Source organism: Lytechinus variegatus, chromosome 17 (assembly GCF_018143015.1).
Source record: "Lytechinus variegatus isolate NC3 chromosome 17, Lvar_3.0, whole genome shotgun sequence".
NCBI classification, from domain to species: Eukaryota; Metazoa; Echinodermata; class Echinoidea; order Temnopleuroida; family Toxopneustidae; genus Lytechinus; species Lytechinus variegatus.
In genome coordinates, this window is record NC_054756.1 from 27,414,450 (window position 1) to 27,432,086 (window position 17,637).

Sequence of the window (17,637 nt, forward strand, 5' to 3'; positions counted from 1 at the left end):
CAAAATTTCCACTTTGCTACTTGTGACGTCATCATAGTTATGCAAATTTGACTCCGTAAATATTGGTCAATTTTTGCTCAGTTTTCAATATGTTGTAGCTGAGAACATACTCTTTTTAATTTGATGGCTATATTTACATTTAAAGGAATGGATCATTCTGAAAAATGGCAAGTTATAGAGGCATGTCATTTTCGCTCATTTTGTGTGCAATCTCTATGAGAAATGACTTTTTCTCAAAACTGGATTTTACATTCCTCTATTTCGTGAGCCATATCTCCATTTCTTTTTGTCGGTTTTCTCTGAGCTTGGAGTATGTTGTAGCTGAGACTCTAAGCTATCGCTAATGTGGTCTCCATTTTCTGATCAGATGCCGGGATTATGCCGTATTTCTCTTGCAAAATTGGATTTGACAATCCTCTCAATTTGCTTATGTGTAAAGTCTTTGGGAAATAGTGCTTACATGTATGTGTAAAGTCTATGAGAAATAATGTACCTCAGTTGATAAGGCATCAGACTTGCGTCCTTAGGGTCCAGGGTTCGAGCCCAGGGGTGGGCATGAGAATTTTTTTTCTTTTTTGTTTCTTTTCAACATTTCACAAATGGTCCTTTTTGACCATTACAAGGTATATCAGTTAAAATATTGCACAATAAAATAGCTTGAAAACCCTTTTTAATATAACATGTACATGTACCATGTGTATCACCTACACCTATTTCCCAAAGCTTCTCATTACTCTCTTTTCAAGAGTAGTCAACATGTTCTTTTCGTAATAAAAGTTTAATTTTCAATATGATCATCGTATTGATCTCAATAAACTTGGTACGTGATCATGAAAATCGGAGACAGATCACCTACTTCGTCCTCATGACGAATTAAAGTTCTAGTTATTACTATTATTATTATGACTTTTATTATTATTGTTATTACTATTTTTAATATCATTATTATTTGTTTGTTTGCCCTGTAGCTGAGCAGTTTCTGGAGTCAGTTGAAGGGAATCCAAACTATGCCATCATGCTACTGCTGCTGATAGAACTGGACACCGTGGAGGACACCATCCGCCAGTCATCAGCCATCACTTTCAAAAATTTTGTCAAACGCAACTGGAGAGTGGTGAGTCTCCTTCAAAAAATGTATCTTTTCAGGGAAAATTCACCCTGACAAAAAGTTTATTGCAAAAATAGCAGAAAAAGGAATAAAACTATTGGGTACAGTTTCAGGAAAATCCATCTTAAAATACTACGTTATAAATGTTTTTTGTGATGTCATATATACGAGCAGCTTTCCCACATATTGTACAATGTATGGTAAAAAAATTAATAAAATGTGATTTTCTCAGAAAATTGAAAATAGTTTTAAATGTACATGTACCTTCTGTATATCAATAGACAAATCATTTCACACATGCTACTGAAAGAAATAAAAAAATGAATCATCACGAATCATTAAAAATGTGAAATTCATGAATTTTATATTACATAACACATGGGTTAACTTCTTGTGTATGACGTCACACATCAAAAAATTTATAACATAAACATTGATGGATTTTCTTCAGATCTTGAAATTTTTATTATTTTTTCTGCTTTTAGTACAATAACCTTTTGTCAGGGTGAACTTCCCCTTTAATTGAGCATAGATGGAAGGGAATTTGCTGTTGTACAGGCAGTTAAAGGCCTCCGCATATCTTACCACTGGTCCATGTTGCGATGTGGAACAAAATCACATTTTGCTTACCTTCTGAAAGTGTGAATGAAAAGTTTTTGAGGTTCAAATTAACTTCTTGATTACTTACATACAAATTTTGGATGACTGCAAGCCTTTACTTTGGCGGAAGTCCGAATTGGTGTTAAATCCTAGCCAATCGTACTATTGTTACATGACGACATTACGATTACATATTCTATTCTCATTTTAATACGATAACGTTCACGAAGATGATGATGATGGAGATGATGATGATGATGATGGTAGTGATGTCATCACGACTACATATTCTTTACGCTTTTAAAAATGACAATGGAGATGATGATGATGATGATGGTGATGGTGATGATGATGGTGATGGTGACGATGATGATGATGGTGATGATGAAAATAGTGATGATGGTGATGATGATGATGATGATGGTGATGATGATGATGGTGATGATGATGATGGTGATGATGATGATGGTGATGATGGTGAAGATGGTGATGATGATGGTGGTGGTGGTAGTTGTGATGTCATGACGTTCTCAATATTCTTTTCTCCCTTTGTTACAGGTCGAAGATGAGCCTAACAAGATCTCGGAGGAGGATCGCTTGAAAATCAAGACAAAAATTGTTGGGTTGATGCTGAGTGTTCCTCTCAAGCTACAGAGACAGGTATGTATTTTCATTTTTTTCTTTCTTTTTTATTCCAGAGAATAAAAAAGAACCTTTATTTCATAATATGAACCAAAACAATAACAAATTATTATCCATAACTATTGCATACATTCTTTTTACATGTGTTTTATTGTCAACATTCTTCATCTTGGGTCACTTATTGATATAATAAAGCTGGATAGAGCACGTTGTATGCTACTGCACACTTGAACTTGAAGCTACCGGAATAGTACTCCATGACACAATAATAATAATAATAATCTGCTTTTATATAGCGCTTTATACATTGCTTTATACATCGAAACGACGTGTTTAAGTGCTTTACAGATATTTTCATTTTTTCTTTCTTTTTTATTCCAGAGAATAAAAAAGAACCTTTATTTCATAATATGAACCAAAACAATAACAAATTATTATCCATAACTATTGCATACATTCTTTTTACATGTGTTTTATTGTCAACATTCTTCATCTTGGGTCACTTATTGATATAATAAAGCTGGATAGAGCACGTTGTATGCTACTGCACACTTGAACTTGAAGCTACCGGAATAGTACTCCATGACACAATAATAATAATAATAATCTGCTTTTATATAGCGCTTTATACATCGAAACGACGTGTTTAAGTGCTTTACAGATATATTATTACCCCGGTCATCGGATTCAATCAGTCATTCCGCATACAATGTGTGCACATCCTCCACTCCCTGGGGAGTATTCCAGTCAGTCGCAGATGAGGCGCACACAGTACTGGACAAGCTACAATGACTTTCACATCCTACCGGTTACCCATTTAGCACCTGGTTCGAGAGTGGCAATGTGTGGATTAACACCTTGCCAAAGGACGCCAGACCCTCTGTTTACAAGGCGAGAGTCAGAACCACTACACCACCGCTCCTCCTCACTGAACAGTATATGGGGCCATAGAGAAGAAAATGTGGAACTTTGTGCTACCTTAACCATTTGGAGTACTTTTATTTGTAACATACACATAACTTTACCCTTTTTGGATGCCAGCTACGATTGAAATCTAGGGTGTCTTCACAAAGATTTAAGCATTGGTATATAACGCACCACTACATTGGTCAGATCTTGCGCACGAGACATGTTCAATCAAATCAATCAAATTACATCTTCAATGACGTATGTGCAATAGGGTTTGAGCATGACCCTAATTTAGACTTAACTTTGTGAAACACCCCCCCTGATCTTTTGTAGATTAGAATTAAGTTTAACATACAATAAATCCAACTTGTCATGAATTGCTATAGCCAAAAGATGTTATCGGTCAGTATGATAGGTTATGAGGATCTCTCCAACAATGGTATGAAACCACTTTCTTAAAATGCAATCCAAAATCCAACTCTCTTGACTTATTTTCCAGCTGAGCGATGCTATCAGTATGATAGGGAAGGAGGACTTCCCGGACAAATGGGACACCCTTCTCGGTGAGCTCACCTCTCAGTTTCAGAGCGGTAACTTTCACGTCATCAACGGTGTCCTCCGAACTGCACACTCGCTTTTTAAAAGGTTAGTGAAAGATGTGAGAATGTTCCATGTGGGACCAGCCAACCGAAAACCAAAGATAAGTTGCCCAAAAAGAATTTTGAGATTTTTATCGAGTTCGAGAAAGCACATCCTAAGCTGTAAAGGACAAGTCCACCCCAACAAAAGCTTGATTTGAATAAAAAAAGAAAAATTCAACAAGCATAACACTGAAAATTTCATCAAATTCGGATGTAAAATGAGAAAGTTATGACATTTTAAAGTTTCGCTTCATTTTACAAAACAGTTATATGCACATCTCGGTCGGTATGCAAATGAGGAAACTGATGACATCACTCACTATTTCTTTTGTATTTTATTATATGAAGTATGATTTATTTTGATTTTCTCGTCATTGTCATGTGAAATGAAGTTTCATTCCTCCCTGAACATGTGGTATTCCAGTATTTTAACATTTTGTGCTTCAGGCAAGGAGGTCCTAATCATCAAATTCGTAAAAATTGAAATATTGTATAATTCAAACAAAAAAGACCCAAAGAAATAGTGAGTGAGTGACATCATCGACTCTCTCATTTGGATGTAAATGGCTCGTTCATATAACTATTTTATTAAAAATAAGCGAAACTTTGAAATGTCATAACTTTCTTATTTTACATCCGATTTTGATGAAATTTTCAGCATTGTGCTTGTCTGATTTTTCTCTATTGATACAAATCAACATTTTTCTAAGGTGGACTTGACCTTTAATTTGTTGGAGTGATTCTCGATAGCCCACCAAAGTACTTGATTGAAGAAACTGAGCAAGAACTTCTAGAAATAAGGAGGTTTGAAGGTTTGAAGTTTCAAGTTCACTCAAGCATGAGGTCTGCATTCTGTGCAATCTCAATTTTTCTCTATTGATACAAATCAACATTTTTCTAAGGTGGACTTGACCTTTAATTTGTTGGAGTGATTCTCGATAGCCCACCAAAGTACTTGATTGAAGAAACTGAGCAAGAACTTCTAGAAATAAGGAGGTTTGAAGGTTTGAAGTTTCAAGTTCACTCAAGCATGAGGTCTGCATTCTGTGCAATCTCAATGAAACTTGTGTCAAAGAACCTCTTGTATCTTGTTTTCTATTCAACTTTACAGCTTAAAATCTTGACAGTGTGAAGAAGAAGAATTACTCTTTCAGAAAAAAAAAACTTTTTAAAATTGTTTGCCTTTTGAAGACCAAATTACTGTTTTTTGCTATTTACTGAGAATCTTCCCTGGTGATTTATTGTTTGTTGTAGGGTGGTTGCTCTGACTTGGTCACATGTAAACAAATTGTCTATCAAGAAAGCATTGAAAAAGGCTTTTCAATTAATTAATCTCAAAGTGTTTTTTTTAATACTGGACACAGAATCAATTTTTATTTCAGATGTAGTATGCAAACTGTTATTACATATAAAAGAATTATCTGCATTTCATATAAATATTGGTTACAATATGAGCTAATTTTTTCACATTTAACATAGCCATTTTTTTTTCAATGGAAATTTTTACTGCAAATCATGTAATTTATGTATCCCAAAGTATTGTACTTGTAAGTAGAAATCAAGTAAATGTATAATACAAAACAAAATATTGATGTTTATCTGTGGTGTTTAATGAATCAAATTGAATTATATAAGATTTTATCAGATCAGATCCATTTGTTTAAGAACTTTTTAACGATTATTTTCTAGGTACCGCTATGAATTCAAATCAAATGCTCTTTGGACGGAGATCAAACATGTCCTTGATAATTTTGCTCAGCCGCTTACACAACTTTTCTATGTAAGTATCTTTTGAATTTTAAACATCAGTTCAGACATGATTTATCTTATTTACTAATAAGAGTCAAACCTGGATTTTATTATGACGCATTTTGGAGACAAGATTTTATCTGTCTAACTGATTAACTAAATATTAATACATCAAAGTGGGTAATGCCTCAAGTCCACGATGTTCATCCACCCATCCTGACCTCTACCAAATATCAGTCCGTATTATCCATATTCCGAGTTGAATGAACTCAACAGCCCAAGCACAAGATGGTGTACATGTTATTTTACCCCAACAAATACATGTAGTTGATTTGAATAAATTTAGAAAAATCCAACAAGCATAATGCTGAAAATTTCATCAAAATCGGATGTAAAATAAGAAAGTTATGATATTTTAAAAATTTTTCAAAACAGTTACATGCACATCCTGGCTGGTATGCAATGAGGAGACGATGACGTCATCCACTCACTTTTTCTTTTGTGTTTTATTATATGAAATATTCTTATTTTCTCCTCATTGTCAAGTGATACAACGATTAATTCTTCCCTGAACATGTGGAATTAGCATTGCTTAATACTATATGGTTCAGTCAAGTTGGTCCTTATTGTCAAATCTATAAAAAATGAAATATTGTATAATTCAAACAATAAAAAACAAAAGAAATAGTGAGTGATGGACATCATCGAACGGACTCACCTAGTTGTGCATATCACTGTTCCGTGAAAAATAAGCGAAATTTTAAAATGTCATAACTTTCTTATTTTACATCCGATTTGATGAAATTTTCAGTGCTATGCTAGTTTGATTTTTCTCTATTCAAGTCGGCATTTTCCTGGGGTGGACTACTTGACCTTTAAAGGAAACCAAAACCCAAGAAGAGAAGTAATCTTATTGGAAAGAGTAAAATGGGAGGAACAATTTTAAAAAAGTTTCATCAAAATCGGTTATGAAATAAGCAAGTTATGGGAGTTTGAAAACTCTTGTTTTACTTTCTATGGGCATCCTCAAATTGGCATTCGTGCTTCAAAATGGCTGATTTTGTGGACAACTCTCCTTTTGTTTTGTACACAAATTTTCAGATTTTTCTCATCTTTCAAATTGCATCTTGCCTACTTCTGAGCACAACATATGTCATGGGAAAATATAATCCACACCATATATGTCAAGGTCAGGAGGAGATAATGTGAAATTTGTAAAATAAAGGGGAAAATGTGAAAATATGTGTACAAAACAAATGGAGAGTTGTCCACAAAATCAGCCATTTTGAAGCACGTTTGCCAATTTGAGGATCTACATAGTAAGTACAACAAGACTTTTTAATCGTCCATAACTTGCTTATTTCATAACCGATTTTGATGAAACTTTTTTTAAATTGTTCCTCTCATTTTACTCTTTCCAATAAGATTGCTCCTCTTCTTGGGTTTCGGTTTCCTTTAAAACGTATGTGCATGCCATGGTATGCCCCTTGTGTGGAACCAATTTACGTTTCATTTACTCATCCAGGGGCCCATTTTCATGAAGGACTTGCAACTGTTGTAACTTTGCCATTATGGCAACTACCATGGTAACCTTGATTATGATTGGCTGCTGAGCCCTGTTACCATGGTTGTTGACATTATGGCTAAGTTACAACAGTTGCAAGTCCTTTATAAAACGGGCCCCTGGACTCTGTCACAACTCGGGACAATACAAGACCATATTGGGAAACGTGTGGTTTCTCCCTCAAAGCCAGACAGTGTTGTATGATTATCTCCAGCTTACCCCAGAATCATTACTAAAGTTCCATCAGTTGGGCTAGCTAATGGCACAGGTTCTTTTCCCTTTCTGTTATATAGTGTGTAGAAAACGGCCATTTTAATGATTTAGTCATGTTTTTGTACCGGATAGTTCATATATAATAATTAAAAAACAGCTTTCTTGGAATCACCATGTGCGCGTGGCTGCCGTAGAGGAATTGAGACTGCAGCATACATGTACCTGGTCCCACTGAAAGACATTCTGTTGATTTAAGATTCCTTTGTATTGGAATCCTTTACTGTAGGTTACGATGTCGTTGATCGTGGAGCACAAGGACAACAAGGAATCAATGATCATCCTCTATGACTCGCTCACTCTCATCTCAAAGATCTTCTACAGTTTGAATTATCAGGTAATGTTCCAAACCATTTTAGTTGAAATCTGTTGAAGGTGTAGTGGGAACACTTGAAGCGGTCTTGGAAGCGACCTTATTGAAGAGGTCTTACCTCTCAGTGTGGTCTTTAGGACCACTTTGCCTTGTTGAACTTGTTTAAGGGTATGTGACGACAGAAACATTCTTCAGGAAGCAACCACTCTATCGGATTCCCATGAAAGGTCGTTTGTATACGACCCTGTCTACAGCAGCCACCTGCCTATAGTGACCACTAAAACATATTCCCATGAAAGCACATTTTTAAGTGTTCACAATGGTCGCATTGTGTGTTTCTTGTTGGTGGTCACGACAGTGCATGCTTTAAAAAGCTGTCATAATTTGTTTATATGGAGTTATTTTTTTAAAGAAATTGATATATGCTCAAAAGTATTCTTAATCACATTGAATGGAATTGAAACTTTATTATCCCCTTGACACCTAAAATAAAATTTTTGTTCATGCTCGACCAAACACTGACCTTTATTGACCAGGTTGTCAGGAATGCCTTTCATTTTCAATTTCATTGATTTATTTCCCAGGATTTGCCAGAATTCTTTGAAGACAACATGAAGGTTTGGATGCCTCATTTTCACACTCTCCTGACTGGAGACAACGCACTGCTTCATTCAAAGGTAACACATCCAAACTCATGATGATGATGGTGATGGTGTTGATGATGATGTTGATGATGATGTTGATGATGATGATGACGATATGGTGATGATGATGATGGTGATGATATGATGGTGATGATGATTATGATGATGATGACGCTGATGACGATATGGTGATGATGTTCACGATAATGGTGATGGTGATGATGATGATGAGGGTTTTAAGAAAACATTGTGAAAATCTTTTTTCTCAAATTTATTTGACTCTCCTAGAACGAAGATGAAGCCGGACCGCTTGAGATGCTGAAATCTCAAATCTGTGACAATGTTGCCCTCTATGCCCAGAAATACGACGAAGAGTTCCAGGAGTACCTGCCAAACTTTGTGCATGCTATCTGGAATCTCCTTGTGACAACGGGGTCACAGGTCAAATATGATCTGGTGAGTGTCAAAGGTCATGTGGATTTCTTTGTTTCTCAAAGCGCTGATCAATGTCTGTATTATGAATTTAAGTTTAGCCTTGACCCATGATTTGGATCTAACTTAGAAGAGTGATGCGTCAATGACTGTGGTCGGCATAGTCAAAACATACATTTTTGTCTCACCTGCATAGCAGAGTGAGACTATAGGCGCCACTTTTCCGACGGCGGCGGCTTCAACATCAAATCTTAACCTGAGGTTAAGTTTTTGAAATGACATCATAACTTAGAAAGTATATGGACCTAGTTCATGAAACTTGGCCATAAGGTTAATCAAGTATTACTGAACATCCTTTTAGAGTTTCATGTCACATGACCAAGGTCAAAGGTCATTTAGGGTCAATGAACTTTGGCCGAATTGGGGGTATCTGTTGAATTCCCATCATAACTTTGAAAGTTTATTGGTCTAGTTCGTTAAACTTGGACATTAGAGTAATTAAGTATCACTGAACATCCTGTGCACATTTCAGGTTACATGACCAAGGTCAAAGGTCAATGAACTTTGGCCGAATTGGGTGTATCTGTTGAATTACCATCATAACTTTGAAAGTTTATGGATCTGATTTATGAATCTTGGACATAAGAGTAATGAAGTATCACTGAACATCCTGTGCGAGTTTCAAGTCACATGATCAAGGTCAAAGGTCATGTAAGGTCAATGAACTTTGGCCATGTTGGGTTTTTTTTGTTGGATACCATATCTCTAAGTTTGTTTTGTCTAGTTCATAAAAAGTGGACATAAGTGTAACCATGTATCACTGAACATCTTGTGCGAGTTAGAGTAGTTTTCAAAGTCAGCACTGCTGCTATTGAACCGCGTGATGCAGGTGAGACGGCCAGAGGCATTCCACTTGTTTTCCAGAGGTGATGTATTCAACTTCATCGGCTGCACAGAACATTGTTAAAACTAACAGCATTATAAACAAAGAGCCAAGTCACTTCTTTTCGATTGTGATATGAAAAATGTGATCCAAGATGTAAACAACACTTTGTTGTGACATCAGGCATTGCTGTGACTATACCGGTTGGAATAGGGCCTCTGTTACCATTTAACAATGTTTCTGTGTGGTCAGTACAGATTGATATTAAAAGATTTTTCTATCATTTAAAGGTGATGTCTATTAATTTGAAGGTAATACTTAATTTGTTTTATCATTACCAGTGCTTTATTTTTTGCTAGCTTCTAGATTTGACTTGTTTCATAGTACTACACAGATTTCCTTTTGATCTTGTAAAACTATGAATATACAATGTAAAATAAGAAAAATAAAGGAGTGATTCTTTATCATAAAATAATATTCACGGTGACTGAGCCCTGTTCTGCCACTAACTTTTTTCTCAGCCTTTTTCAATCTTTTCTTTCTCCTTCAGGAGAAGTCTGGATGAATAAATTAATTACTGGAGGTACTAGCTGTTTTGGAGCTTTTTTTATTGACATTTTTGTAGCCATTTTGGAAAATAGAGCTCTAGAAAAGAGTGAATTTTGAAGATTAAAATTTTACCCATAGGAATCGTAAACAAAACTGCCAGAAAACAAAAAAATTTGTTGTTTCTGCTCACTTTGATTTTAGTCCTAACTTTGTTATTAAAGTGGAGCGTTGAGGCCCAGTGGATTAGTCCTTGGATTCTGAAACAGAGAGTCGTGGGGTCAAATCCCCAAAATAGTTTCCTTCAGCAAGAAATTTACCCACATTGTGCTGCCCTCGACCCAGGTGACGTGAGTGGGTATCTGGTAGGAATTAATTCCTTGAAATGGCCGACAAGCTAAAGTCGGGGTAATAGTATCCAAATCCTTTTGAAGTATATAGAGACTTTATAATCATAATGTGATATGTGTTGTACAAAATTATGTTGTTATTATTATTTATTTGATTCAGCTCATCAGCAACGCCATCCAGTTCTTAGCATCAGTAGCAGACAGAGACCATTATAAACATCTCTTTGAGGCACCAGAAACACTGAAAGAAATCTGTGAGAAAGTCATCGTACCCAACATGGAATTTAGAGGTAAATACAGCGCTCCCACTTAGTCAGATTTTATCCTATTTATCCTATTTAATAGGATTTTGTAGGGGAAACTGACACTTATATGATTATCCCTCTCGAAATAGGGGTTTCAAAACTTGTAAAACTTATGAATTTGGGCATATTTTTCAAAATTCTGGAGAAAAATAGGATGTTATGCTTGAAAGCAGAACAGAAAGAAATAATGACTAGGATTTTTTACAATCAAAGTTGGCCACTCTATAAAAATTCTTGTTGGCTATCAATGGCTCACCACATAATTTACAAATATTTGCTGGGTACAAATTGTATCAGCTTTTCACTTTTCTATTGGCAACAGACTGGTTAGAAATGAATGTTAAATCAAAGAATTTAAAGAATTTGAAAAAAAATATACTCTTCAAAATGATTTAGTGTTTATTATTATTTTTTTTCTTTGAGGATGCTTAGTTACATGTTAAACAGTGATTACGTATTTTCATGTGCAGCCCACAGCATTGCCTTAGTTCAGGGGTAAATATGAGAAAAATAAATTGAGCAAACATGCATTGTATATGTTGACTTTGCTGGCTTTCCATAGTTGCGATTTATTTGATCAATCACACCTCTTTGTGAAACGGGCGCCAGAAGTGTGTTGCATGATTAAATTCACAATTATTTGAAATCTGTTAGTCACCTATTTGCTTTCTATTTTCTTGTTTATATTAGAAACTGATGAGGATCTGTTCGAGGTCAACCCAGAGGAATATATCAGACGAGATATCGAAGGTTCAGGTATGATAGCCTCAAATCACATTTTGATAATAGTATTTTGCAATTTTATGAGTGCCTCTGATTATCAGGGGTGTGAGAGTTCGGATTTTCAGCTTATTTTTGGCTTTCCTCTGTACCAAAAGTATGGGAGCTCTTTCTATTTCAGACTTTCTCAACAGCTTTTTTGTCTCACCCACCATAGGTGAAGCCGAGACTTAAGGATCCAAATGTCGTCCGTCCGTCACATACCTGTAATGATACATAACTCCACAACCGTAAGTCGCTTTTCAACCAAACTTGGATGGTAGATGGACTTGGGGGACCTGCATGTTATGCTGCAGTCGGAGGTCACATGGTATGGTCAAAGGTCATTTTCAGGTCAACATTAAAGTTTACGTGCAAGGCTCTTAGGACAAGTGTTATTCCATCCCAGTCATTTCACAATGAAGTTTTGATATAATTCTCTTGCGTGCCCTTGCATATCACGATATTTCTGGTTATTTTCATAAGTGGGCGAGACACAAAATTGCTTTTGCCTTGTTTTTTCAGATCTTTTTATTTGTGACCACTCAAACCCCTGAGTTATAGAATATATGATTAATTGTGAATAAGCCATTTTATTTGAATTCATATTAAGAAACATTTGTAAATTTGTTCTTGTTAATGGATCATGTTTTATTATTGAATCATCAAATGTGTGCCTGGAACTTGTTTTATTAGTTATAACAGGCCTGTGAAATCTCCGCTATTTAGCGGAAATCCGCTATTTTCATTTTTAAGACTGATTTCAATTTCCGCTTTTTTCCTGTGTTTCATTTCTGTTTTTTACTTAGTCAAAATTCCGCTATTTTATCCAAAACGGCTGGAAAACAGGTCTAGGTAAATGGATGCGAGCAGAATGTATGTGTTGTGAATATACACGTTACGGGGCCTTGTATTTTGCCTTCGCGAAGGTTCGAATGAAACTGCTGCGGATCCATAGAGATATATCATTAGTATACATCTCTATGTACAGATCATACCGTGCACCGTTGCCGTTGTTGGCGTACAAGCGCAAAGCAGCGGCTCAAATCGCGATATTTTGCGACTGGTAAATACGTCTGTAAGGATAATGACGTCATCCAAGATGGAAACTTACGTTGACCAACGAAAGGATCGAAGATGACGATGTTTCGATCATTATTTCAAAGATATTAGCGGTAACTGCGGTCTAAGGTACGATATTTCTGAATTTTAAACATTTTTTCGTAAATATGGATGTGATTTCTTTTTCATAATGTGACATTTTATGTACAAAAAAACAATCAGAAAATCGGGTTTCCACTGTTAGATCTAACGTTACTGCTAAAATACGTTGTCTGTACTTACGGGCCTCCAAGCTCTTCAGTCTATGTATTGGTGAGTGGGCCAACGCAGTTTAGCGGAATTTTTCCGCTATTTTTTTTAAACCCCACTCACAGGCCTGTTATAATATCCTGTTATTAAACAATAGCCTCACTTGTGCTAAAATGAAGTGGGTTATATCTTTTGACTTGGATCTGATTTATACATGTATATATGATCTCAATTTGTAAACTTAATTTACTTTGAAATATTTGTATTTGTTTATATGCACATGAGGAGGTAGGTGTTTTCCTGTATGGGGATGATAAAGTTTTGAATTTCAGCATGGTTCTCATTGAAATGAAAAAGAAAAGAATTAGTTTTGGAACTTTTTTTTTCATTTCTTGCAGACATGGATACAAGACGGAGGTCTGCTTGTGATTTGGTCAAAGCACTCACCAAATTCTTTGAGGCTCCGGTCATCGAAATATTCTCAAAATATGTACAGCTCATGCTTGAGGTATGTCTTAATAGAGATGCCAAGTATTAAGAAAAAGTCATATTTCTTTACGATTTTCATGTCAAATTATGCCATTACACTTATGACCTTAATTATTGCAATTTTTAGGGCAAGTATATTGGCTCATCCAATTAATAAGATTGATACACATCTGCTGAAATAAGTGAGTTTTGAGAGACGATTGGAAGACTTCAATGTTATCAATTACCTGGAGCAAAGAAGGGGGGGGGGGGAGATCCACAGACATGGAGCCTTTTGAACTGTAAATTTGTGCATAACTTAGAAACAGCTTTTTCATACACAATCCTGAATTGTTTTGCGTCTTTGCATCCCTTTTGCAGGGGTACAGGAGCAACCCGGAGAAGAACTGGAAGCAGAAGGACGCAGCTACGTATCTGGTCACATCTATAGCATCCAAGTCAAAAACAGAGAGGGTAAATTTTGTTTTTTTATCACTTTATACATACTAAATGTTAGTTGTGGTAACAACTTTGTTTGTTTGTTTTTAATGTGTTTTTTTCTCTTTTGCCTGTTTATGTTGATGTTATAACTATTTAATTGCTATTAATTTGTTTTATTTTAACCAACGCGCGGAACCAAGGGGGATTGGCCTCGATAGGTCTTTGGCCTTTGCCAATCCCCCACATCCACCGCATGTTGGTCTTACTTTTTCTATTTTGTAATTATATTGATTTGTTTATGTATTGTTTTTTATTGTTCATATAATATTGTATGCTGTATATTTTTCTTTTAATGGATGTGAATAAATTGAATTGAATCTAAAAATATGTTCATGCAGAATCCAGGAACCAGGAAAATGACCATCAAAGTAGTCATATTTATGAAAATATAGTGTACGTTAAAATGATTCTAATAGAAAATGCTGACCTTTGTGTTCAGTTGACCTGGATACATACATGGGGGTATCGTTGACGTGGTCTAGTGGTTAAGACTCTTGTCTCTCAATCTGAAGGACGTGGGTTCAAGTCGAAGCCATGCCGTGTTTTCCTTCAGCAAGAAATTTTCCCACATTGTGTTGCACTCAACCCGGGTGAGGTTAGTGGGGTACCCGGTAGGAAGATATTTCTCGAATGGTTGAGCGCTTACATGGCACCCTGGTAACAGCTGGGATAACAACATGATACCAAGTGAAAGGTGAGGCGTATTGGTACTAGGTAGGAATTTATTTCTTCAAACACATTGCTTGTATCAGCTGCGCTATTAAAGCCAGGGTAATTATGCTGTATTACTGTAGAACGCTTAGAGACTTCTGATAAAGGAAGTGCTAAGCTAAGCACTATATAAGTATTATTATTATTATTACTAGAATATTTTTATCATTCATTGCATTCTACATTTTAGGATTTGATTCAGAATTCTGACAAGTTTTGTTGGCTCATTAATTCACTTGAGCATGAATGATGGAAATGAAATTAGAATAAGGTAATGTAATGATGTCAGTCTTTATAAAAACAGTTGATTGTCCAATGGAAATGCATGTCTTGACCCTATTGCATAAAAGCTACCATTATGGTAACTTTGCATCCAATGGTAACTCCCAGTGAATCCTTGATTTTGATTGGCTGCTGTTCAGTGTTACCATGGTAATTACCATTGGATGGTAAAGATACCATAATTCTGACTTTTATGCAACAGGGCCATGTTGGGATGTTGTCCCAGGCCCCGTCACATCAAGCTTAGTGATTAATCTTGGGCTGTATTTACAATTGATCATACACAATAATTAATGCAATCATTCGTAGAAATCAGTCACATGATCACTTGCTAAGCTTTATGATACGTTGCCCTGATTATATTCATATTTGTGTGAGATATGTTCTTTTTTTTATTTTCCTTTTCGTTATACCAGCATGGTACGGTGCAAGTGAGCGAACTCGTCAATATCCAAAATTTCTACACGGATAATATCCTTCCTGATCTAGGTGCAGCAGAAGGTAAGATCCACAAAGTGTTTGAGATTGATTGTGTGATTGATTTTATGATTGATTTTACAATTGATTTGCACTAGTGACTATACATTGTGATGAATTCGATCAGTTGCATGAACCATATCAAAAACCAATTGTCGAGTTTGTGTAAACTCGTCAATATCCAAAATATTTCTACCCAGAGAATATCTTGCTGGCCTGCAGGCAGCTTAGGGTAGGATCCACCAAGCATTACGATTGATTGTACAGGTTTATTTTATGATCGATTTAAAAATTGATTTGACCGCACAATAAGATGAATGCATATCAACAATCATTTGTTAAGTTTTATTAATCTTTCAGTTATTTTTATTTTTATCATTGTGGCCCAGTGGATTAGTCCTTTGGCTTTGAAATAAAGGTTCTTGAGTTCAAATCCCAGTCGTGGTATAATTTCCTTCGCAAGAAATTTATCCACATTGCGCTGCACTCAACCCAGGTGAGGGGAATGGGTACCCGACAGGATGAATTCCTTGAATGCATGAGTGCTGAAAGGCAGCTCGTGCTAAAGCTGGGGGAATGATAATGATAATAAACAATGCGCATCGGAAAAGATTATTTCTAGATAGAGGGCGCTCTATAAATGCCTTTTATTATTATTTATCACAGTTGACCAGCTGCCAGTGCTCAAAGCCGATGCACTGAAGTATGTGATGACCTTCAGAAATATCCTTCCTACGGAGACATTACTAGGGTCCCTCCCGTTCCTGGTCCAGCTCCTGAAAGCGGAGAGTCAAGTAGTCCACACCTATGCTGCCAACACCTTGGACAAACTCCTCTTGGTTCGTAAGGAAGGCAACGATAGGATGTAAGTCGGTCTTTAGTGGTCCTTCAAAACACACTACAAAAACTCCAGTGTCGATTTTATCACCAGCCCGGAATCTATATATGTCCACACCAGAGAAGGGTTGAAACAACACCAGTTTGGAATCAAACCGATGCATTTTTAATACTAATTGGTGTTGTACAAACACCTATCTGGTGTTAGGCCAAAACGAAACTGGTGTTGTTTAACACTTCTCTGGTGTGGACATACATAGATTCTGGGCAGGTGTTAAATCAACACCGGAATTTTTGCAGTGCACTATCTGCCTTATCCATAGTGGTTTAACTGATAAAAAATGTTTTTATTTGTTGTGCAAATCTTTGGGCTCTATGTGGTAAAGTACAGAAAAAGTAGTGGTTTCGTGGTGATGGGAAAAACTTGTTCTCTGTCGTTCCTACACTTAAAGCTCAACTGGATCACAACAAAATCTATACTTTCGACCCGCACTACTCAACTACTTAACTCTTCATGCGTTACGTTCGCATTATTGCACATCCGTAGGCGTGTTTCGTTCGCATTTTTGCACAACCACACATTTCCCATAGACGTCCCATTGTTTTTCAAACAATTGCACGCCTTAGGAGCGAGTGCGACATTAGTTTAGCGTTCGACGGATTATCGCAGTTTACAAATCACAGAATCGTTGAGTTTTCCCCAAAAATCAATACATCCTGATCACAGCCAGGAAGTTCATTGAAAAAGGAGAGGATAAAATCAATAAAACCCTCCTCACAAACAATACCATGGCCAGATTTATTGTTAGGAGTCTGTGACTCATGGCACGAATGTGAATGAGACCCTAAAATAATGCAACACACAGGGGGTTTACAGGTGAACGCATGAAGAGTTAAAGACCTTCCCTGGCTTCCCGTAGAACAATGTATGGAATATAAGATATGGCTAATTACCTACCGTTCACTTCATAACTTTTCCCAGCCCGCTTTCTCTAATCTTTCCAACTACTCAAGCTTCTCAACTCTTTCTGGTTGTCCTTTTGAGGACGACACACATTTTCGAAAGATGCTCTTCCTTTCTAACCTCCACTTTGTTGCCTATCCATTTCACACCTGTCCACTATTCTGAGTCCTTTCTTGGACTTTAATCATGTCGTTCTGTAAACCACTTTCGCGGTGGGTGGTTCGAGGGGGAGGGGGCTGCCAAAGAAGACATGGAGAAAGCAAGTGGTGGAGGAGAGTGGGAGGGCTGGGTTGAGGATGGAGGGATGCACTGAATCAGGGGAGGTGGAGGAAGGGAATCAGGGCAATTGCTGCGAGAGTGAAGTGAATCCA

The 17,637-nt window shown here is 36.4% G+C and overlaps 1 protein-coding gene across 1 annotated transcript in view; it reads left to right on the forward strand.

Moving 5' to 3' along the window:
* Nucleotides 1-17,637, forward strand: part of LOC121430671 (exportin-2-like) — a 42,309-nt gene that overhangs the window by 10,432 nt on the left and 14,240 nt on the right. Inside the window, exons 3-15 of the mRNA XM_041628010.1 lie at nt 969-1,114; nt 2,267-2,368; nt 3,759-3,904; nt 5,590-5,680; nt 7,713-7,820; nt 8,381-8,473; nt 8,729-8,896; nt 10,812-10,941; nt 11,647-11,712; nt 13,425-13,534; nt 13,876-13,968; nt 15,405-15,489; nt 16,132-16,330. Of these exons, the coding sequence (XP_041483944.1) occupies nt 969-1,114; nt 2,267-2,368; nt 3,759-3,904; nt 5,590-5,680; nt 7,713-7,820; nt 8,381-8,473; nt 8,729-8,896; nt 10,812-10,941; nt 11,647-11,712; nt 13,425-13,534; nt 13,876-13,968; nt 15,405-15,489; nt 16,132-16,330 (1,537 nt within the window). The remainder of the gene's footprint in view (nt 1-968; nt 1,115-2,266; nt 2,369-3,758; nt 3,905-5,589; nt 5,681-7,712; nt 7,821-8,380; nt 8,474-8,728; nt 8,897-10,811; nt 10,942-11,646; nt 11,713-13,424; nt 13,535-13,875; nt 13,969-15,404; nt 15,490-16,131; nt 16,331-17,637) is intronic.